This window comes from Daucus carota, chromosome 3 (assembly GCF_001625215.2).
Source record: "Daucus carota subsp. sativus chromosome 3, DH1 v3.0, whole genome shotgun sequence".
Classification (NCBI taxonomy): domain Eukaryota; kingdom Viridiplantae; phylum Streptophyta; class Magnoliopsida; order Apiales; family Apiaceae; genus Daucus; species Daucus carota.
Genome location: NC_030383.2, coordinates 54,544,917 through 54,569,427, shown reverse-complemented (window position 1 = coordinate 54,569,427; position 24,511 = coordinate 54,544,917). Strand labels below are relative to the sequence as shown.

Below are 24,511 nucleotides of genomic sequence, written 5' to 3'. Positions count from 1 at the left end.
AAAGTGGTTGTTCACAAATTAACTGCATTAAATGATCAAAATATGTAGAGTAATATTAATGTAGGAAATATAAATAAGAGATATTTGAGTAGAATTGACTTTGGAAATATGATTTTGCATTGAAAGTTGAAGTGGAATTAATTTGAAACAAAAAACTTTCATGACTCATCCAAATGAACTTCAAACTGGAGTATGTATTACTCCCTCCGTTTCATAATACATGCCCACTTTTGAACAAATTACGCATATTAAGAAAAACTAACTTTTGTAGAAATCTTTCATTTATTGCATTGACCAAGTATAATATGTGGCATATATTTGATCTAGAAAATATAATTTAGTAAGGTGTGGTATAAAACTCATCTTGAAAATATAAATATTGACTACACTCCATTGAAAGTTGAAATTGACAAGTAATTTGAAACAATTTTTTGTTCTCAATAGTGTACATGTAATATGAAACGGAGGGAGTACTTATTGCATCATTTATGATTTTGAGGATGTGTCCCTTGAAAAAAAATTATATTCATGAGTTGCTTTTATAGATCTATTTATTGCAATTTATTTGGCAAAACACACCTATTCAAGAACATGTTCGGTTATTCAAAAGTGAATTTATGGAGCAATGATAGTTTTTTTGCTAAATTCTAAAACAGTGATCGATCGTAATTGGTTAACTATAAATGGCCTGATGGAAATGCATAAAGGATCAACTTGGAAACTTCAGGAAGATAAAACGAGGTGGGAAATTATAAATTTCTTTAACAAAATATTTTGTAAATTTGGTGAACATATATTAAATAGTTTTTGTACAAAAATCTAACATACATATTTAACACAGTATTAAATAGTTATTATACGAATTTCCATAAATTCTGAAATTAGCAGCGGTTAAGCTATACTTTAATAGTTGGTCATATGATAAGAAAAGCATGTGTATGAAGTTAAGCTTCTGATGTAAGAATTGCTAGATTTATTGATTAAGTTCTGATCTTCCCCTGTTTCTAAAAAAGTACTGTAATAAACATTATATTAATGATATTAGGTCTTACTCCCTCTGTCCCAGTCAATTGTATACGTTTCTTTTTCACTGCTCGACACGCTTTTTAAGGCTCTTATAAAACATAGTTCTACAACTTATTTTTGAGATTTTCTTTTTTTGTATAAAAGTATAAATGTTATACTTTTATACAAAAAAAGAAAATCTTAAAAATAATTTACAGAACTATATTATATTGAAGCATTAAAGTCCGTGCCGCGCCCCCGTCCCCCAATGTATACTATTGACCGGGACGGAGGGAGTAATAGTTAATGGGTTTGTCTGGTGCCCATGTGGTGATTGCATGAGAGGTCCATCACTTGGCATGTGTCCGTGGCACACCCCAGAAAAAGCGATAGTTAATATTATTTTAAACTTCACTTTTGTTCTGGTTTTCTATTCTCCATCATCATATATGATGACGAATGAATCAATCTCCTTGCGGCCTCCCAAATTTTGAGAAGGCTTGGCTTTCTCATGAAAATGTTCCTTTCTCATGAAAATATTAAGTTATATCAGATTGAAACCTTATTTTATTAAATGAAGAGTTCCTCCATGTGGAAGTTAATGGTTTGGCGCTTAAAAATGCAACATTGAAAATAAAAGAAAAGTGGTCACCATAGAGGATATGTATGATAGAAGGAAAGTTTATATGAAATTTTATAACAAAATAACAGATACATGTCTTTTCTTTTTTTTTTTTTTTTTGAGAATAGATACATGTCTTAATCTGAGTCCTAAAAACATAGAGATCCCAGCCTAGTAGCAAAATTGAAGTTAAAGAAAGTCAAGATCGCTAACAAAGCATTCTGTGAGAGAAATTCTCCATCAACTTTAAGTTGTAAATGCTGCCACCAATCTGATGACTGATATCAACATTAGGCTATGAACATATCGGGAAAAGTGAAGCTTTAAGACGGTTTTAGAGCAAATTGAAAAGATAACGGGTATTGACTAATGAATGCATGTAAACATGTAAACTCTACAAAGTGGAACTTGCCTATTTAAAATGAAAGACAATGACATACAGCTCAACAAAGATCAGATACTCAACAGATATTGATATTGAAAAATTATATAGTAGACCTGCAGGTATTTTCTTAACTAAATCTTCAACAGAGGTAGAAGCAATTTAACATTATAGGACAGGCGGTATGGAATGGCAGCACTTGCAGAATCAGAAATAGGACACCAGACAACCAATTTGCACACAAATTTACGTTCGTTAATAATTAAGTTCAATTACGATGGCTTTCAAGCTTCAGTAACTAACTTGGCAATACAACTGCAAATATAACCACCCTGGTTGCTAAAAAATGAAAATATTACAAACTACAATTACATGATTTTTTAGGATAACTGACATTCTTACACAGTGGAGCAAGGTTGATATTTTACAGCAGTACACACCTGGATTAACAACAAAATGACAAAGATAACTTTAATTAAAACTTCAAGATCGTTGACAAAAGTGGTAAACTTCATTGCAACATACCGGTGTCGCTATTGCACGTCCAATGCCACAGCTCAGACTACGACTTTTTCCTTCTTAACATCATCAAAGACTTTCTCTACATCTACACCAATCTTTTGATACTTAAAATCCACTGGATCGACATTATTTTCTGCAGGGGTCACGAAATCATATCTTCCAACAAACATTTCCCAAAAAGATATCAAAACCACTGCCACTAACACTGCACATCCAAACGTAACAACACCCAAATGACACGACCTTTTCTTCTCTTCTTTTTTCTCTACAAAGTCTCCTTCAATTACACTTCCCGGATTCATCGGTCTAGAATGCAACCACTTGGGAACACCTCTAACCTTAAACCCCCACGAATGCACAATAACACTCTCCCCCACATTTCCACCTCCCGACGCACTCAACCCCACAACCACATCCTCCTCATCCCACATTTTCGCTAAATCAACCGAATACATCAGCACTGGAACATCACTCCTTCCACTACCATCCTTCCCAACCCTAACCTCAATTTGCTTCGAACTCGCTTCATAATCAACCCAACACCTAAACTTCTCCCCACCATCAAAAAACTCCCCGAAAGTCGCAAACTTTCCAACCCCAACACCATTCTCTACACCAACAACATTACCCATAAACCTAATTCTAACAGCATTACCAGTTCTTGATATTTTCTTGATTTCGAAACACAAACTACTACCATTACCACTAATTGAAAACGTAAAATCAGTAGATACAGATAGAGGGCCAGATCGTACAAACTTAATATGCTTCTTACTCTCTATAGCTCCGTGTTTTGATGAGTTGGTTGGACGGATAAGATTGATCGAGCCATTGATGAGCTCTGCGTCACCGGAGAGTAGAGTGTTTGAATCAAAATTAGGGGCCTGGAGAGCGAATGTGAGGTGGGAAAGTAGGGTTATGAAAGTGAAAATGAAGAAATTAAAATTGATTATAGAGAATGTGGACATGGTGTAATTTGGGGATTTTGAAATTAGGGTTTCGATGTGAGGCGTAATAGTGTGAACAGTGGCGTTTCGGGTCGAACCTTTGAGATCTCATTGGGACTTGGGAGGTCTAGATGTAATTTCAGAGAGAAATTATTTTTTTTATATTTTCTTATAACTTCTATAAACTTTAAATCTGCAGTTAAATCAAATTTAATATTTTTTTTGCTGATTAATATTTAATTATACTTATTATATGGTTAGATATAATTTAAAAAAATTTATAAAAGTTTCATGTGTTTTATATAATTTTGAACACTAATGTCATAAATTTTTATTTAAAAATTATAGTAAATGTAACAATATCAAAATTTCTATTCGGATTATACAGTTTTAGTATTTTCCATATATAATTATTAAAATAAAATAATTTAAAAATCATCTATTAACAAAAACTGATTCTATATTATGTTCAATATTTCAAATTATGACTTATTACAAAGAAAATTTTGTATAGCGTATATTTAAATAATAATATAAGAAACTATCATTACAAGAAAAATAATATAATAATATAAATATATCATATGTTAATATTATATATGTTAAATTCTCTCGAATTCAAAACATGCTCAATTTAATTAAATCAAATTCAAATTCATATTCAAATTAGAACGAGAAATTAATTAATTCTGAATCAGGATTCGGTTAAGGAGGGATCTTGTATACTCTTAATCACATGTTCGAATCTTAAAAAAAAAGGAGAATTTATGATTATACTTCCTGGAACATAACTTGTCGCTTAAATGCAGTTTAGCTTGGTTTATGTGGTTTGTAGGCTCATGAGTTTACCACCCAATACGCATCCGAATATAGCGCCTGCGGGTTCCGACGTTCAAAATGAAAAGAAGAAAGAGAGAGAACAAGTTACAAGCATAGAGAAAAAGGACTACTGACACGGGAAAAGAAAAATGAATGAATTATGAATGGGTTAAAAATTATCAAAATTCTAACTCAGCCCATTTAATTCGAATTTTTTAATATTTAACCCATTCAAAATTCGGTTTAATAATATTGGGTTGGTCGGCTAAAAATAGGGGCGGGTTGGGTCGGTTCAATCGATTTTGTCAGATTATGAGCACCCCTAATAGTGATGTATACGTACGATGTTCATCGTTATTAAGATATGAATCAAAATGAGTTTGAACTTATAAATTTCAGTATTTAGCATATGTCATGTGCACATCATAGAAAAATCGTTATTTAAATATTATCGGCGACTTATGTATATTAACTTATATTTTTACGCGCACATTTAGCGTATAAATTCCAAAATAGCACAACTTATGAAAATGACGTATGAGATTAGAAATTCGCTATTTATATAAATGTTGATTACCCCATAAAAAAAGAAAGAAAAGAAATACAAGCAAAACTTGCATTATGTACACGAGAAAAACTGAAACACATTAAGCTCAAATAACCCAATCACATCCAAAGCCCAAGTTGAAGATGGACTTCTGCATAGAAATGAAACGCAAAGACCTTTCTTTTGCAAGGGATGAAATGCCAAAGGTTATGGCTAGCTTTATAAAACTCAAAACATTTTCGCACAATAGATGGGTCGTTGATATTTTTATAAATAGTTTTCAGAAATTTATTTTTGTAAGAAAAATTAATTTTTAGAAAAAGAAAACAATACCAAAAACAAGAGTTCTTCTGAGCACTTATTTTTAAGGTATACTTCCTCTGTTTATTTTAAATTTAGTTTATATTAACTCTTAGCACGTATATACTGTTCATCACTTTATTATGCATTTTAGGCCTCGTTTGTTTTGACGATTTTGTAGTTGCGTGGGAACTTGAAGTTACCTGGAACCAAGTTACAGTGTTGCACTTCCCGTGAAAATAAAAAACCTGTGTTTGGTATATATATGATGTGTGGTGTGTGATTAGAATTTTGTGCAGAAAGTTAACTATTTATAAAAATATAAAATTAAATACATTTATATAATATCTAAATAAAATAAAATAAAGTTAGATGCATTACTGAAATAAATTTTAATTATTTACAAAAAGCATTTTAAAAAATATTAAGATTTATAAAATATATTTAAAATAATTATTAAGATGAGTCAATATGTTTATATAATATTAAAAATAATGAATAGTTGATGCCTGCTTTGGTATTAATAAGTATATAATTAATTATTATATAAGAAATTATGTTATGTATATAATAAAATAAGTTTAACAAATTTTAAATAAAGAAAATAAATGTAGAATTCAAATAACGACAATAAGGCTTTCTTGTTAAATAGATATTATAATGAGTTAATAAGTTTAATTTTAAAAGATAAATAACAAACAAATTAAGAAAAATATATAAAATTAAAATATATTATTATTAAAAATGAATAAATAGATAATAAAAATTAATATATATGTATAATATTATTATACATAATAGAAAATAAAAAATATATATAACATTACTTAAACTGAATATAAATTTTAAATCTAAATTGATTTGTATATATATAGTGATAATATAAGTAAATTTGAAAGATTACTATATTACAACATTTAATATGGATTATTTTTTTCAGAATTAATTTTCAGTATTAAATTTTGATATTGAATTATAATATTGATGTTGTGTTTAATTTAGTATATAATATTTTAATTGTGCTCAGCTATATAACTCATAATACCCGCGCCTGAGCTGTGTAACTAGGTTCCAGCGTTTTACCGCAACTACAAATTCCTTGGAAATTTGAGTTCCTGTGTATAAATATAATGTGATGCAACCAAACGGTGTAACTAGTAGAAGTTACATGGAACCATGAGTTACTGCGCTGGGTTACATGCTACTAAACGAGGCCTAAGTTATCAAATTTATGATAAATTAAAATTTTGATCACGTATTTTTATTGTAAGATAGTAGAAAAGAATATTAGAAATCGTTTAATTCGAGAGTCAGTACAGGAAATCGGTTATGAGATTGAGAACCCTACCATTCCAGTATTCGGATATTTTTATTTAAAGTAGTTCGATTGAATTAAGAGTACTCGAATATACATATTCAATAAAAACACTCGAATCAAATTCGTAAATCATGTATATTGTTATGTATAGAGAAAATATTTATATGATATATATTACTCTACAAATGATTTCGTTTTAGTTATAATAGATAATTATTTGAGTATTCATAATTTTTTAATTATCTTCTACGAATTCGAATACGAATATATATAAAATGAGAAATTTGGTATCCGTTCGGTTCGAGCCGAGCCGGATCATATACGAATATTGGTATTCGAACTCGAATCGAATATGAACAAACTTATATAATTTTAGTCCGAATTCGGACCGAATTCGAACGAGTAATTATAAATTCGAGCTGAATCCGACCATACTGTTGTTCGTATATGTTCGACACGTTTTCACCCCTAAATGAGTTGTCATTTCTGATATCACGTGTTTGGTTGAATGGCAGAACAAATATTTTTCATTTAATATATTTTTGAATATCTAATTTTAATTAAGTTAAAATATTATTTTAATTAATATTTTTATATATTTTTGAGTTGTTGATTTAATATTGTATAATATATATATATATATATATATATATATATATATATATATATATATATATATATATAGTAAAGTTCTATGGAGACCACTTTTTTTGGAGACCGTGGAGACCGTTTATGTTCTGCAAGTAAAATATGCATAAAAATATTGAAAAACTCATAATTTTGCAAACCATGTTGTACAAAGATCATTATATCATTTAAAATCTTGAATATCATGTATGTTTTGCATGCAGAATATTATATAATATTTTATCCTACGGAATATGTTTAGTTTGCAGAACATTTGTTCAATTTGCAGAATATACACAATCTACTTATTAAACATAGATGTTCATCAATAATTTTAATGAATTGGTGATATTTCTTCACAAAATAATGTATTCTGCAGTATTTTGATTTGCAAAATTATGAGTTTTGTAATGTTTTTATGCAATATTTTACTTGCAGAATAAAGTGGTCTCCACGGTCTCCAAATAAAGTGGTCTCCATAGAACTTTACTATATATATATATATATATATAGGCAAGTGCTCAAATGAGAACCCCAACTAATGTGAGATGTGAGATCTAATCTCAGCCACACATGTTTATCCTTAAATTAAATCACAACCACACAATTTCTATTTTAAAATTTTCTTTTATCCATCCATCTTCCTCACTACTCATGCACCCACCGTCTTTTCTCACCTCTTCAAAACCCCACCCCCACCCCTGTTGCTGTCATCGCCGTCAATGGCTCAGCCCCCTCTCTCCGCCGCTACTGCGGTGGGCTCGGCCATACACAAACAGCAAGCAATCCCCTCTCCCCTTCCCGTCAATCTCTTCTTCCTCCTCCCTCTTTCTTTGCTGCTGCCACCGATGTCGCGGTGGCGTGTCACCGCCGGCGACATCGCAACCCCACTCCACATCCTTGACTATACAAAAACTCATCCTCCTTTCATCTCCACCCTATCTGCTCGTCACTCTCTGCCTCCACTCTGCTTTTCCTCGTTCTCGCAAACGAGAGTCCATCGGTGGAGCATTCCAGCGACTCTCCGACCTCCATCTGGTGATTACAATCTCCCTAATTAATTCCTGACACCTCAAGCATTATCAAGTAGCAGGTTATTCATTTTTGTTCACTTTTAGTGATTTTATTTTGTAATCGGTGATTTTTCTGATTTGGAGGTTTTGTAAATGGTGGTGGTGGTCTGTAGATGCTTATGGCGGTGATGAATGATGGCGTTTTTTGCGATTATTGTTATTATGTTGGACCGGAGTTCCTTTTTAGTGATTTTGTTTTGTAATCAGTGATTTTTCAGATTTGGGGGATTTGTAGAAGGTGGTGGTGGTTTGTAGATGGTGATAGTGGTGATGTGGTGGTACTTACTGATTATTGTTATGATTTCCAATAAAATCTGGTGATTATTTTTATGATGTTGGTGACCGGAGTTTATAAACGATGTTGGTGGCCGGATTTGGTGGGCATGAATAATGGTTGGGTGTAGTAGTTTTCATATTCTGGTGGTGATTTTCATTTTTCCAAAAGTGATTTTTAGTTTTCCGGTGGTGATTTTTGGTTTGATGGTGGTGATTTTATATTTGTCGGTGGTGATTTTCTGGTGGTCGCCGGTGGTGGTGGCCGGAAATGGTGGTCGGCAGTGGTTGCAGGTGGCAGGTGGTGGAATTAGAATAAAGACAGTGATAAAATATTTAAATATTAAAAATTAATGTATGATGAGAGCTTGATATAAGATATAAAATGAGTGGTTAGGATTGGATCTCATATCTCACACTAATATTGGTTCTCACTGGAGTATGACTCTATATATAGTAAAGTTCTATGGAGACCACTTATGTTCTGCAAGTGAAATATTGCATAAAAACATTGCAAAATGTATAGTTTTGCACATTATGTTGTACAAAATCATTATTTAATTTTAAAATCTTAAATATCATATAAGTTTCGCATGTAGAACATTACAAAATGTTATATTCTACGAAATATATTTAATTTGCAGGACATTGTTCAACTCGCAGAACATACATTATATACTTATGAAATATAGATGATCTTCAACAATTTTAATGAATACATGATATTTATTGAACATACTTCACAAAATATTGTATTTTATAGTGTTTTGATTGCAGAACATAAGTGGTCTCCACGGTCTCCAATGAAAGTGGTCTCCATAGAACTTTACTCTCTCTCTATATATATATATATATATATATATATATATATATATATATATATATATATATATATAACTGTATAAATATAGATGAAATATAAAAAAAAACTTTAATTCTCATATCTATGGATGAAACCCACCTCTTTTGACTATGAAAAACTCATACTTATGCATTTCAAAATATTTTTTGCTCAGCCAAACGTCAAAATCTGTATTACATAATCTCCAGATGCATGAACAGACATGCGAGCCTAGAGCGGTACACTGTTGCTGATCATCAATTTCTATATACTATGAACACAGAACACGCACAAATGTCTCCATCTCTTTGAGAGAATACCAATATAAATACAACTGAGGTTCTATGCGAGTTCTTATTATTAATTCATTTCCTCCGAATATGCAATACTGTTTTTGTTTTGTTAATCTTCTTAAATACTGATTTGACCGGAGCTACTTCAGGTGAGGCAGATGGTCAAACAATATTAATAATCTTATCTCCTGCCCTAGCTGCGACGTTGGCTTGTTTCGAATACTAATTTATATTCTAAACTAAAAGACATGAGTATTTTTGTGCCATGGTTTTCGCAGACAAGGAGAATCATTTCTACGGCCCTATTGCTGTTGTAACTTTATCTATCGACGACAGTTGGTCAAACGCCGGACTCTCCACATTAATTATTTCAGGATTATCTGATTCTGATTTTCTCTTTTACACTAATAAACGTGTGTACTCCATGAAACTGGGGATTTGAATATCTTCAAGACTTTAACAGTGTCACACTCTAGTCAATAATATTATTTACTTTTCGATGTTTAGGTAACGGGCGTTTAGGGCGCTTATGCCTCCACCGAGTCTTGAACTCTCGACCTGTTGTTACAGGGAACCCAAAAATATCAGGGTTTAGTAGTGCTGGGAACGTACTGCAATCATAAAAGCGACATTGATGATCCAGCAAGGCATCACGCCTTTCGTATGTACTACATTTAATTGAATCCTTGTCAAGGTGTAGACATTCTAAAAATGCAATAACGCGATATGTCAGTGCCGGGTCGACCATGTCATCCGGTGCAAAGTATTCATGAATGGCATCTATACAATCCTGAGTGATTTCTTATCAATACAATCACTTAAGGATATTTCATATCAACAAGTCACTTGTGGATTGATTTGTCTGATGGTACACAAAAGGACTATAATAATGATATAATTTGTGTTGCGGAGAGGGAAAAAAGTTTCAAATCTCTTTTAAAATCCATGATTCACACTTTGAATCTACTCATTTACAAGTATACTAGGTTCCGTAAATAATTATAAATGAATTCAATTTCTAATAAGTCAGCATTATATTAAATTGGCAATTTTAAGAACTATTTATATTTATGTTTTTATTATTATAATATTAAATTTAGAATCTGATGAAATAACATGAAAAATATGAGAAATAAATATTTTATTATTAAAAATGAAATAAAGAATGATTAGTCATTACATTTTTATAAATGATTAGTGAGAGGACTATCTTAACTTTCTCGAGGATCGCTAGCCTCTATTGGAGTTGTGTGTTTTACTGTATTTCTTAAAATAATAATTTAAGATATCAAATAATTAATCTCTTAGAGATATTATTAATCACCGATACTCTTAATCACTGGCTTTCTGTCTCGTGACCAAGGAGAAAAGAGAGGTATCTATGTATATATCCCCGCCAAATATGCTAATTTCCACGGGGTATTTTATTTCAATGTTTAAGTTGTTTAAATTAATTAGCCGGCGATCAACACTAAACTCACAAGTCACAGATTAATTTGATTGTACTCTATATTCTTTGATTTTTGCATGGCTGTATTTTGTGTTGTAGTGATCATCTTGAATTAGGTGGGATCAGAAAGTTTGAAATTTGAAGGCAGTTCTTATTTTGGGTCCCTAAGAAAAGCATCCTATTCGTTAGGGGTGTTAACGAAACGAATTCGAAACGAATATTATAGTTTTTGTATTTGTATTCGGTTTAAATATACATATTCGGATTTGTATTCGTTTATTATCCGAATAGTTATTTGTATTCGTATTCGTATTCGGTTAAGTTCACGAACTATTCATATTCGTTTAAGACACTCATTTAAAAGAAAATAAAAAAAATAACTAAACTGCTGACACGTGACAAAAGTTATAAACTCCCATACTTCACCAATTCAAGCAAACTATAAAAAAGTCATCCAACTCAAATAATATAAAATTCAAATTACTGATTGAACAAACCTGGATAAACCAGAAGGTGTGACATTTTGTTTCTGATTTGTCGGTCTGTGCCTATAACTAGAAGAGCTCCCCTTACCAGTACATAATCTTATTAAATAAAAATATAATATTTTTCTATATAATATAAAATATATATATATATATATATATAATTTAATTTCCGAATAATTAAGCGAATAGCGAATACGAATATTTATCTATTCGAATTTGTATTCGTTAACAAACCGAATATTTTTTAAGATTTGAATTCGTATTTGTATTTGTTAACAAACGAATACGAATAATGTTAAACGAATTCGAATACCGAATATTTCATTAAATATTCGTTTCGTTAACAGCCCTACTATTCGTTGGATATTCTGAGTGTATGTAGTTTTGACAGTTTTACCTATATATACGGGCTTTTGTGCAAAGCTTATGTACTCCCGTTGGGGAACACCTGGAATACAATTTTTTTTATGTTTTAGCACCAACTTGTACCATATTCACAATTAGGGGTGTTAACGAAACGAATTCGAAACGAATATTATAGTTTTTGTATTTGTATTCGGTTTAAATATACATATTCGGATTTGTATTCGTTTATTATCCGAATAGTTATTTGTATTCGTATTCGTATTCGGTTAAGTTCACGAACTATTCATATTCGTTTAAGACACTCATTTAAAAGAAAATAAAAAAAATAACTAAACTGCTGACACGTGACAAAAGTTATAAACTCCCATACTTCACCAATTCAAGCAAACTATAAAAAAGTCATCCAACTCAAATAATATAAAATTCAAATTACTGATTGAACAAACCTGGATAAACCAGAAGGTGTGACATTTTGTTTCTGATTTGTCGGTCTGTGCCTATAACTAGAAGAGCTCCCCTTACCAGTACATAATCTTATTAAATAAAAATATAATATTTTTCTATATAATATAAAATATATATATATATATATATATATAATTTAATTTCCGAATAATTAAGCGAATAGCGAATACGAATATTTATCTATTCGAATTTGTATTCGTTAACAAACCGAATATTTTTTAAGATTTGAATTCGTATTTGTATTTGTTAACAAACGAATACGAATAATGTTAAACGAATTCGAATACCGAATATTTCATTAAATATTCGTTTCGTTAACAGCCCTATTCACAATGTCCAAAAATCTTCATTTATAACCCTTTGACCCCCATATTTTGTGATCTTCGTAGATGTTAGATTATACTTCCTCGTCTCAAAATATATGTATCCATGTCTTTTTTAACTTTTAACTAATCAAACTGAATATAGTTTGACTGTAATTTATATGTATTATATAAATGAAAAAAATAAAAATAATTATATCATTAGAAAATACATTAAATTTATTTTAAGATGTAACTTTTTATTTTTTTAAATAATAAATAAATATTCTTTTATATACCGTCAAAGATGGGTCAACTTCTTAAAAAAAGCGAAATGGATATGTAATTTGAGACATATAATTTAAGACGGGGGAGTATTTCTCAAAGTTAACTACATAAAAAAACCCAACAATATCTATCATAAAATGAAGAAAAAAAATATTATGCACAATTATTTAAATGCTACCATCATATATTACTGCGAATAAGTCTGGTTTTTCATAGATTATTAGAATATAGAAGTTGACAAATTTACTTGGAACTTATGAGGTGTTTGTCTTTTCTAGATTTTTGGACTTATAAGAGAATCATTTTATTCATATAATTTGAGTAAATAATTTATAAGTCGGCTCCTCATTTATATATTGAAATATGAGAATTTGAAATTTTCAATTTTATTTAACATTTGATTTTATAAAAATATATAGAACTATTTCAAAAAATAATTTATTATTAATATTTATATTTGGGTTGTGTACTTAGATTAAGAAAATATGTAAAATAAGAGTGATAGGAGAATTGAGGACAGTGATATGACTTATTGATAAAGTCCTAAAGTAAATATATCCAAGAAAAATAGTAGGATTAATTAGAAAAATAGTGGAGTAAGGATTTACTTTTCTTCTCTTTTTTAAAGTGTTCTAAGAAATCTTTAACAACTTATAGTCGTGACCAGAGATAAACTAAATGCTCCGTATGTTTCTAACTTTTGAAGTTTCAAAGTTAAGTTCCATCTATAATAATCTGAATTTTAACAAAATTAATTATAAGTTTAAATAATTAAACATTCTATTGACTTATAAAAGAAGTATCTCATATATTTGAATATCTTATAAGTCATATTATTAAAATATTTTAAGAATTTATAGGTTGTAAGTTGTAACACACTGATCACATATACCCCTCCCACTCATTTACATAAAATTTTTAACGCAATGCTCTTACAAAATATAATTTTATGATTTATGTTTAAATTTTTTCTTTTTAAATAAAAAATTATATGTTAAAATTTTATTTATAAAATGAGAATTTTAAAATTAAGTTATATAACTATACTTTACGGTAATAGTAATATTATAATGCGTGTTGTGTTTCCATTCCCCGATATATAATTAAGAGGGACTGAGGAAGTAGTTCATTTTCTTAACTCAAACAATAAATAATTTTTAAAGGATTAGTCACCCCTCAATAATTATATAGACGGGTCATGTTTAAAAGAGAATTAGAACCATTAGACAGAACCCATGAAACCCTTACCTTATTTCTATTAGTATTAGTTAGTATATATTTTGCAGTAGAATACCACATGCAAAAAATGTCAATATCTATGTATTATGTTTTAAAATTATTTTTGAACACACCCAACGATGAAAATACAGAATAAAACATGTATTTAAATTTAGATCACAATTTTTAGAGTTAAGATTTTATTTATTGAAATATAATATACGCATTAAAGATGTGTATTGATAAATAAAAATAAATGAATATACACATATATACACATACACACATATATTGTTTTAAATAGAAATAATTTTAAAATAAAATTTAGAATTTATATTACTTTTTCTCTATTTTAAAATTTCAAATTATATTTCCTTTGTATCAAATTCATATATTATGAAATTAAATCGATCAAATTCACATATTATATTGTGTAATAACACAGGATTAAGTTGTTTAATAATATATTTTCAAAAAAAAAGTTGTTTAATAATAATTTAGTATGTTTTATTAAGAAAGATTAAGTTTTAATGTTAATAATAATATTATAATATATTGATTTCAGTAGATAGGAAGTGAAAAATATAAGTGTTAGTTCATAATTGATTAAATTTATTCATACTATTGTTTTTTAACCATCGGTACCTTTGGTTTATCTAATATTAATATCTGTTTCACTTCACATACACTACGAAAAACAGGCCAAAACCGATCACAATTATCGGTCGGTTATCACGGATATCAGTCGGGTATAAAGATAAAACCGACCGATAATCGTGGTCGGTTAAAACCTGGTCGGTCATGCATATTAGTTGTGTTTAACAATTATAGCCGACCGTATAGGTGGTCGGTTATGCGACTTTGGATTCTTGATCTCACATTTTGACATCTAACATCACGTGGCAACAGGTGTCACCCCACGCCAGAACAGAACCTGATAACCGACCGTTATGTTCCTTTAGTTTCTGTTGACCAGAGCTAAAACCGACCATGGTCAAGCCTTCACACACAGTCGGTTATGTGCGGTCGGGTTTAGCCCAGTACGATTTTTTGTTATTGTTTCACAGAAAACATAACCGATCATAGCAAACGATCGGTTATGCTTGTGACATGTCATACACATAATCACGGTCGGTTTTATATGTTGCTAAATCACACAGAACGTTGTCGTTTAGTTGCTTTGACGAGGTAACCGACCGCGCGACTGTCGGTCAGTTTTAGGGTTGCGATTATTGGACGGTCGATTTTAATCGGTCGGTTATGACCTGTTTTCTTGTAGTGGTAGCAGACTGAAAAGATTATATTAAAAATATTTATTTCTTAATTACTTCACTTTAATTATTTTAACGTGCTGCAATCAAAAATTTAGCTGACAAAAACAATCGATACACATTTTTGCTAGCCCAATACTAGTAATCAATTAATTATTTGGTGAATAGCTGGTTTTCTCCATTATTCTTGCTAATGTTATCATTAATTATAATTTAATTAGATTAATCAAGACACGTTATTCTTGCCAATAAGTTGGAATTAAGCCAGGATCTCATTATCATTATAAAAAAAAACATGTATTTTATCACTTTCCGTTCATATTCATCTATTATTTAGCCACCTTTCAATATAAACAGTCAATTACTTTTAAATTTTCTTTAAATTTTCACGATTGATTGTAATTTCTGTGCCTGTAAATTCTATATTAATAAAGTTTTAATGTAAATTGAACTCATAATTAACTATAAATGTTTTTGTTCGATCAAAAAAAATTATAAATGTTTTTGTTCTCATAAATAAACAAAATCAATTTCAGCTCATGAGGTGATTAACCAAAAATACTGTTAAACTCGTTTTTATTTATAGTTCCCAGCAGGATTCATAGCGAGGTAAAAAAAACAAACAAAAAAAAAGTGGGTAAAATAAAGAGAACGAACAGTTTTTATGTGCATATTTTCTTGTAGAACTATTGTCAATGAATGTAGATTCTAGGGATGCTAGTATGCTACAAGTGCTCTTCATTCTCTCTCAGTCTGTCATATACCCGTGCTAGCTACCAAGAAATTCCCACCTGCTGATCGAACAGTGTAAAACTTCTGCTCTAAATTACGTTACAGAAAAATTCATTAATTCATTCTGGACAAGTACATTACAGTGTGCTTTTTCATAGTAGCAAATTACAATGCATTACATTATTGTCTGCGTCCAGCATATTATACATTATGCGGACATTGTACAGACACACACCTATCTGGGGAAGCATTTCATTATTAGAAAAACAATGAGTTGATGCCTTGTTTTGGTCACCCTATAAACTGATGCTCAACTCTTTCAATGCCCAGAGAACATATTTAGGGGCTTTTTGGATAATTTTAAAAAAAGTGTTTTCTACTTGAAATAAAAATAAAGAAGTGGACACGAAGTGAGAAGTAAACTAAGACCTATAAGTGATTAAACTGTTTGGGAAAGAAGTAAAATTCATGAAACAAAAGTTAACATTCCCAGCTTTTTATAAGTGCTTGTGATGTTTTACACAAACAGGTCAGGAAAATACAAGCTGACTTTTTATAAAATAAAGCCAAAAGTGGCCTTTGCCAAACACGCACTTAATGAAATGAGGGGGAGGGAGGTTGGCCATGTGATGAGAGTCTTGACATTGTGAATTCACGAGTGAGGTCGTTGAAAGTTGCGGTCATGTGAAACAAGAGATCGATCATAAAGACACCCAGAGAGAGTTGCCCCTTTATTCAAAAACTATAGCCCATGTTTAAAGCTCTTTTTTAGTTCTCTCCACATGTTTTATGATTCCTTTGCCTTTGCGACACTCAATGTGCAGCTCAAAAGAAGTTGTTAACTATCATCTTTAATTCCTTGCTTTGGATTCTTATTAAAGGTCTTTAAACATGTGATTTGGAGTCTCCATTATATTAAGACCCCCTCTAATATATCATGGTAGGGTTGGATCAACCAACCATTTCTTGCAATTTTTAGGATGCATAAGATCGGTAGTTAACAGTACTCATGACAATAGTTGACATGCAAAAGTGGATTGTTCTTTCTTTACTTTCCGAAGGTAAAACGGAATTGTTGGAAGTATGTACTGATATGTAAAATATGTAACGCTGTGATGTTAAAAACAGAAAGAAGAGAAGGGTAAATGCAAATTACCTAGCTAATGGTGAGTGAATAAACAACTTTCCACGTAACGCCACTGCTCTACTGTTTCATTCGCACCGGTTTGGCTAAAGTCGCTTCAAGTTGCCTGTTGATCATGACTTTGCCGTGGGAGATCAAGTGCTATCCCACACACAAACACACACACTCAAGTGATGATCATCTTTATGTATGCACCATAGAAGAACATAGACCGCGATCATCACCATAATCATTCATTCAAAACAACCGATTGATCGCGCCACTGACAGAAAGAGGAGTTCATTTTCTAAGGATTGTAAAGAAATTTTGCGAAATCAAAAACTAAAATTGATTTATGTGGAAACACACACACACACCAAAACTTTACTCGAGGAAAACAATGATATGATTATGATATTATGACGATGAGTGACCACTTGGAACTCTTTTCGAGCTGATCTCCTTCTTGGAAATAGATCTAACGTGCGGCACATCAACTCCAAGTTCAAGATTTTGCTTTAATATGCTATTTCACATGCATATGCAGACACACAGGCAGAGACGGATCCTGATATATAATAAATTATTGCAATTCATTTATATAGGAAAACGTTTAATATCGGACTTGGAGTCTCTTATATGTTCTCCAAGCCGCGCATGTTTGCAGAACAATATGTTTTGCAATATTCCGTAATTTAGCAGAATGTAATTAAATGAGAAGAGAAATTTGTATGTGTTGATGAGGGTGGTTGTCACTTACTTGGTGGTTGCATTTTATCTCTTCTTCCAATAATTCACTTTTGGACGCCGCAGGAATGGAATTTTGAGTTGATTCAGAACTGAAGATGATTGCATATATAGCAGCTTAGGTTTGATAATCATGTTGGAAGAGTTATATAAGCTACAAAAGGAGGAATCCAAAGGGATAGCATGATCCAAATTCAACACACACATATATGAACTCTGATCAACATGGTTCACATATATCTTGTAGACACACATAGATATTCATGATGTAGGAAAGGATCAATGCGATCCCTTTGGATGCTTCCTTGAGTTGCAGCAACATCAACGCCTTCATCAGCCTTTCCAACCTCCGCACTGTGTGTTATTGAGAGAGAGAGAGAGGGAGGGAGAGGGAGAGAGAGAGAGAGAGATGGATGGAGAGAGGACAGAAGAAAGTGGAATAAGGTTGCTGAATATAAAAGAAAATATGTAAGTGGTGTAACGACTGAAATTTCACTTTAAAATTTGCTGGAAATTAATTTGACTAACATGAATTATAATCTATGAAGCTGACCCTTAACAACACTGTTGAGATAATATTCAAAAAATATATAAACAGTAATTTGAGCAGGAATATTTGATAATTTTGTAGACCCCAGAAATTCAATAAACAAACCAGGCACATGGGAAATGAATTTTTGATTAAAATTTCGAAATAAAAATGATCAGTACTAGTGGGGCAGGGTCTTCTCCTTAGAAAAATTCCCAACAAGTTGGGTGGTGGTAGTATTATTGTTTTTTGATTATTATTGTTTTGTTTTTCTAATTCAATGCTCGTGGTCCCTTCCATGTTCCCTCCATACACTAAACTTTCTTTTCTCAACTTCTTTTATACGCAATGTTCGATCTCAGCTCTTTCTAGATATATATACGCATTCAATTAATCTGGTTGATTAATTATATTCATGTGTCAATGATATGATCTTATAATTAATCCACAAAAATATGTAGCATTGGATCTAACAGCTAAACTCTACGCCTTAATCAATCTCATTTGACCAGATTATCTTCTTCGTCAAAGATACGCTCTAGCCACATAATATCCTATACATATACTGTTCTCTCCCTCTTTTAAGCTTTTCAGAATTTCAAATCTTGTCAAAAAACCACGATAAATTATAAATAAAATAATATAAGGCAACGTACCCAAACACTGGGGAAATCTGGTTTGGTTTGGTTTGGTTTGACAGGGCACTCGATTATGGAGATGGGATAGTGCTATGTACCTCAACATGTGTTTTCAAATGACGCATATGTCTAATTTTAATTGGATGGTTGGTGCGCATACTGAGATAATTTCATATCATTAGTGTGAGTTGAACAATAATATATCGTAAATTTGATAAAAAAAACTGAGAACACTTTTTGGTAACATTTTCTTGGAGATGAATAGGGAATAGATGTCAACTACTGCTGTAACTATCATTGCCATAATTCATTTGTCTAGCTATATCATGAACTCTGTACATAGACGAATTACAAGAAGAAAATAGTGGTAATCAAGAAGAAACTATGATAAATGATGGTATATAGGCAATCACAATCTGGCATCTCCCCCATATCTTTCTATGCTATCAAATATTCAAGATTGGACCAATAGCCCTAGTTGATAAGAGGAGAATTTAAGTCCTGAAATTCAAATTTTGATTGTCATAATGGTGTAGGGGACCTTACCCTATTATTCATCATCAAATGTCATATATAAGCATGTTTGTAATCAATATACATTCATAATCCTGCATTTTTAATTCCGATTCCGCTGTACATAATGCTGATCCATGATTCACGTTGCATCGCGAATTTCCTGACATATATAGTAATACTAACATCTGTGCATCTCTCTGCAGTGTGCTTTGTTTGGCCATGTTCTTGCTTAATTTGCCAAATTGAGATGAATATGATCATGTGTTACGATCAGAGAGTCCTTATTCGACAATGACTGAGTTGAATTATTTCATATGCCTTTCGCCTATCGATTTCCAGTTGGATATCAGTTGATTTCAAGATGATTCAACAACAGTGTGCCATTACCATGACCAAACCTGTTTATCTCCTTTTTCATATGGTTAATCAGTATTGAAATATAAAGGTAATAAAACCGCGGTAAGTACACCTAATCTGAAATAATTGCAGGAGCTGATGAAGCTGGCAAGGGTCTTAATCATGATTATGTTGGATTTATTATTAATTTGTTCATCTGGGGTGGAACTAATGAACAATTTAAAAATGGTTAAACACAAGGATTGAGAGGTATTGGAAATAGACTTTGCTACATCCAAACATAGAGATGATACTAAAGTTGAGCATGTAATTGCTTGACCCCCCTCATAATCATAGTGCATAATGCTAGATTTTGTCCACACTAGTGAAACATCAGAGGAACATTAACAGTGCAGGCATTCCATGGTGCCGAGTGGGGTCCGGAATATAATTTTTTTTGAAAAAAATTGTATTTACAAAAATGTAAAATATTCGTTGATAAAAAAGTTCAAAAAATGCAGAACAATGAGTGGGGTAAATAAGAGACAGTGTCTGAACTGAATATGAAAGAGTAGGGTTGGTTGATAAATTTGGTATTTTGTCCATCACCAAGGTGCACATCAAAGAGTACAGTACAAATGTCTCATCTTTATTGTACATAAATATAAATTTCCCCAGCTCTTGTTACCCATCTGGTAGAGCATCACTAATTTGACAGAACCTGGCATTTGTTTGCCCATTTGGCTATTCTATTCATGTCATCTTCCACACCCTCTCAGTCTGCTAACTTCCACTCACACTTGCAATTTCTCTTGTCCTCTTACTACTCTTATAATGGATGTGCTGGAATGGACTCTTCACGGGGTACCTACCTCATCTCCATCCAACTACCTTAGTGCTGCCAATTTCCCGTAATTATACCCGTCGTAATTATTAATTATCTTGTTAGGAATTTTCCGTAGCTCAAAGTAAATACGTTTATATACAATACTTATAAATATTGTAACTTATAGGCTGTGTTCACTTGGATCAAATGTAATGAGGAGAGAATTAATTGAATGAAATTTGTACCCTAACTAGGGTCGATCAGAGAAAATGTAAATGGTTTTCATTTCAAATTAGTTGAACTAAAAATCTAATCTTGTTTTGGAAGGAATACTCGTTTCATTTCTTCATCATATTTTCTTACGATCTTCATCATAAAAAATTTAAACTCAGTCATATTTAGTCATTATTGTCTCAGACATTCTTCCTTCTTCATAAAACTTTATTATAATTTTTCATTCTATTCTCTCCTCACTCACTCCATTCTATCCAAGTGAACGCAACTTTAGTGTATACAGTTATCTCCTCAGAAACAACTACTAGTTTCCGAGAAAAAGGTATTTCGTATTAGTAATGAACGCACTGGTGCTTGAATATTTAAATTTTCACAATTTTCGCAATTTATGAATTTAGGGCTTGAGGCTTAATTAACTAATGAGTACGTGTGAAAGAACCGAGTTAAGAAAAGTTGCGGTGACTGTCAATTCGAGAAGGCCCTGAAATTCATAATTCGATTAACCACATTCGATGTGACAGATGAATATAAGAACTGTATGGACCAAGCAATTCAAATTTGCACTGAGAAAGACAAGTATATGAACAAAGAGAGTACTAATCTTGCCTGTATTTATACTCATATTACTACATGACTACATGAATGAATATTGTGAAATGTTATTTCAAGGTGGACCCGATACATCTACCTCTCTTGCACTTCTGTTGCTTTATTTGATTTTTCCTCGTGGATTGGACCACAATTCCTCTTTTCAGGCAACATTTTATTTCAAGGTGAAACAATTTAGTAACTTGTCCTTCTATTTTTGTTGTAACATTGCTTAAAGTCCGAGTAAATACTGTTATGTCATTTTTTTTCACCAGGAAACTTGACAACAATTACGGGGCTTTCCGAAAATAATCTAGCAAGGAAGTTTAGCTGAAAGCTACTTGCTGGATATCTTTTCATATTTCAAGATTAATGCACATTGATTAAAATTTTTGGATTTATATTTAATTCCACTGTGATTGTATACTAGCTCTAGCACGTCTAGAAATGCTAGAGGTTCTACATAATTTATCATATTGCACTAACAAAAACGGGGCAAAATCAAAATGGTTGGTTTCGACCTTTAAACTGACCGGGAAACATGGTCGGTTTTAGATGTTTTGATCAGTATGTATACTTAACCGATCCTGTATTCGGGATCGCTTATTAATATTTCCGAAGTTGCATGAACTAGTAATTAAGCAAGCATTGAGGGGCAAGTGAATGGATAGTTTTAGTGGGAGTTTGGATCGTGAGTGTGAGTGAGAATGAGAATCGAGAATGATGAGTATGGAATGGATGTGAAAAATGATTACTATATATCTTTTAAGTGAAACTGGAATTTCTATCTCATGTCACAAAATTAGTAATCCAAACAACAATATACGAATTCGAGCTTCCAATTACTATTAATCGGGTTAATTAATCATGAACCATAGTAGGTGAGATCCAGATTATAGATAAAGAGAGTCCAAGGTTCTTGCAATCCAGCAAGAAGCAGCAGGTAGCGAAAGAGAAAATAATGAAATAAAGGGGACTGGCTCACCTGTTGTTTTCTTTTCCAGCTAGCAAATGGATTTAAAAGGGTCACATGCATGGATGCAATTAGGAGAGATTTCACAATACGACACCTCAATCAGCACCAAACGACACTCAAAACTCAGCCCCACCCCTCACTTTGCCATCTTGTTCCGTATAGCTTTTCACTCTAGCTAGGGTGAGCGTATGTATGGGCCATCTTATGTTTTCTTGTATTCCAGACCCTGGAAAAACAAATTACTTCACTAGTATTTATACTTGTTTTGGCTCTCAGTCTGCATACATCTCTTTCAATCTCTGCATGGAATCGAGCGGAAAACGAATTCAAGCAATTATAACGAGATTGTGAAATCAAATTTGGCAAAGCATGTTTACAAAATAAAAGAACATATTTGATCCCGTCGATTTGATCACTTATGTCAAGTGAATGAATTAGTGTCTTGCTTAAACCCTATCTTTTATGATTGCAATTTTTTTAATTTAAATTTGGACAAAACAAAACAACGTGCACTTAGGGCGTGGGCATTCTCGTAAAGATATAAACTACAAAGTTTTCCATATCATGGACCATAACACGTAGCAAACCCATGTCGATCGAGAATCAATTTCTGTTGCCCACTAAGCTTGATATTTGTGGTCCGTTCTGGTGCATTGTAAATTTGGAAAGACAACTTTGTTCCATAGCATCTTTGGTTGGTGAAAAAATGGTGAACATTATTTCGGAGAATGTCAGTAGCTAGTCATCTTCAACTTAATTGATTTATTATCACCTTCCCTTCTGAGATCGTCTTTCTAAATTCCTTGTAAATTTGTAATAATTATTAAATTTAGCAAAATAAATTGTATCTATGCTATATTATTATATACTTATATATAATAAGTTGGTTCAAATACAAAATAAATAAGTATCGTTAGATTCGAAAAAAATATATAAGTTAACTGATATCCACCCACTTGCATTTTTATGATTTTTTTCCTAATCCAAAACAAATTATGTTTTTCACATGTTTATGATTTCCTTTTTATATCCAAATCAAATATTACCCAACAATTTTAATTCTAGAAGCATATAAATCATACTATTACAAAATTAATTCATTTAATATATATGCTTAAAAAACATATATTATTTTTCAAAATATTAAAGATAATAAGACAAATTTAATCCCCACGTAATAAATAAATAAAAGATATGTTTGAAAGAAATTATTAATTCACTGGACATACGGAGAAATGTTTAACTTGGCAAAATGGGAAAAAAATAGGAAGATATTGGCAATAAAACTCTATAAAAGAGGAATATGATTATAAGTGTGATTATAGATGAAATTACAAGTGTAGTACCGGATGTTTCTGTTTTTTTACTTGCATGTTTATGATTATTTTTCTAAATCCAAAACAAATTAACAAATTATATTTTAATTCTAGAACCATATAAATTTTTAGAAAAACAAATAAATTACATAGATATCATAGTTATAATATAGAACACATTTGTAAATATAATCTAATAAATTTTTTTGTCAAATATATAAAACCATGTCATACGAATATATATCAAAAAATTAAATTAAGAGAAAGACGTGAAGAATAAAAATTGATATTCCATATAAAATTCTCTCATACAAATACAACTCAACGAAAAATATTATACAAAGCAGGATTAATTTTAAACTTTCGCTACAACACCAAAATCTTCCAAACATAAATATGAATAAGATCTTGAACATAAACCACAAGCTCATCAACTTTTCCTCTCATTTTTATAAAAATTATTATATATAATTTTGTTAATATCAAAATACGAATGTGTTAGATAGGTGAAAACAAGTGTACAATTCGATGAA

The 24,511-nt window shown here is 31.2% G+C and overlaps 1 protein-coding gene and 1 long non-coding RNA gene across 2 annotated transcripts; both read right to left on the bottom strand.

The window, feature by feature from the left end:
• Positions 1-2,566: 2,566 nt before the first annotated feature.
• Positions 2,567-3,499, bottom strand: LOC108210983 (uncharacterized). The gene has a single exon (XM_017382449.2). The coding sequence runs from the start codon at positions 3,497-3,499 to the stop codon at positions 2,567-2,569; it is 933 nt and encodes a 310-aa protein (XP_017237938.1).
• Positions 3,500-16,218: 12,719 nt separating this feature from the next.
• On the bottom strand, positions 16,219-18,436 carry LOC108211966 (uncharacterized). Its single transcript, XR_001805144.2, has 2 exons — positions 18,033-18,436; positions 16,219-17,555 (listed from the first exon to the last, which is right to left on the bottom strand). It is a non-coding gene; the product is annotated as an uncharacterized LOC108211966 (long non-coding RNA).
• Between the last annotated feature and the right edge of the window lie 6,075 nt (positions 18,437-24,511).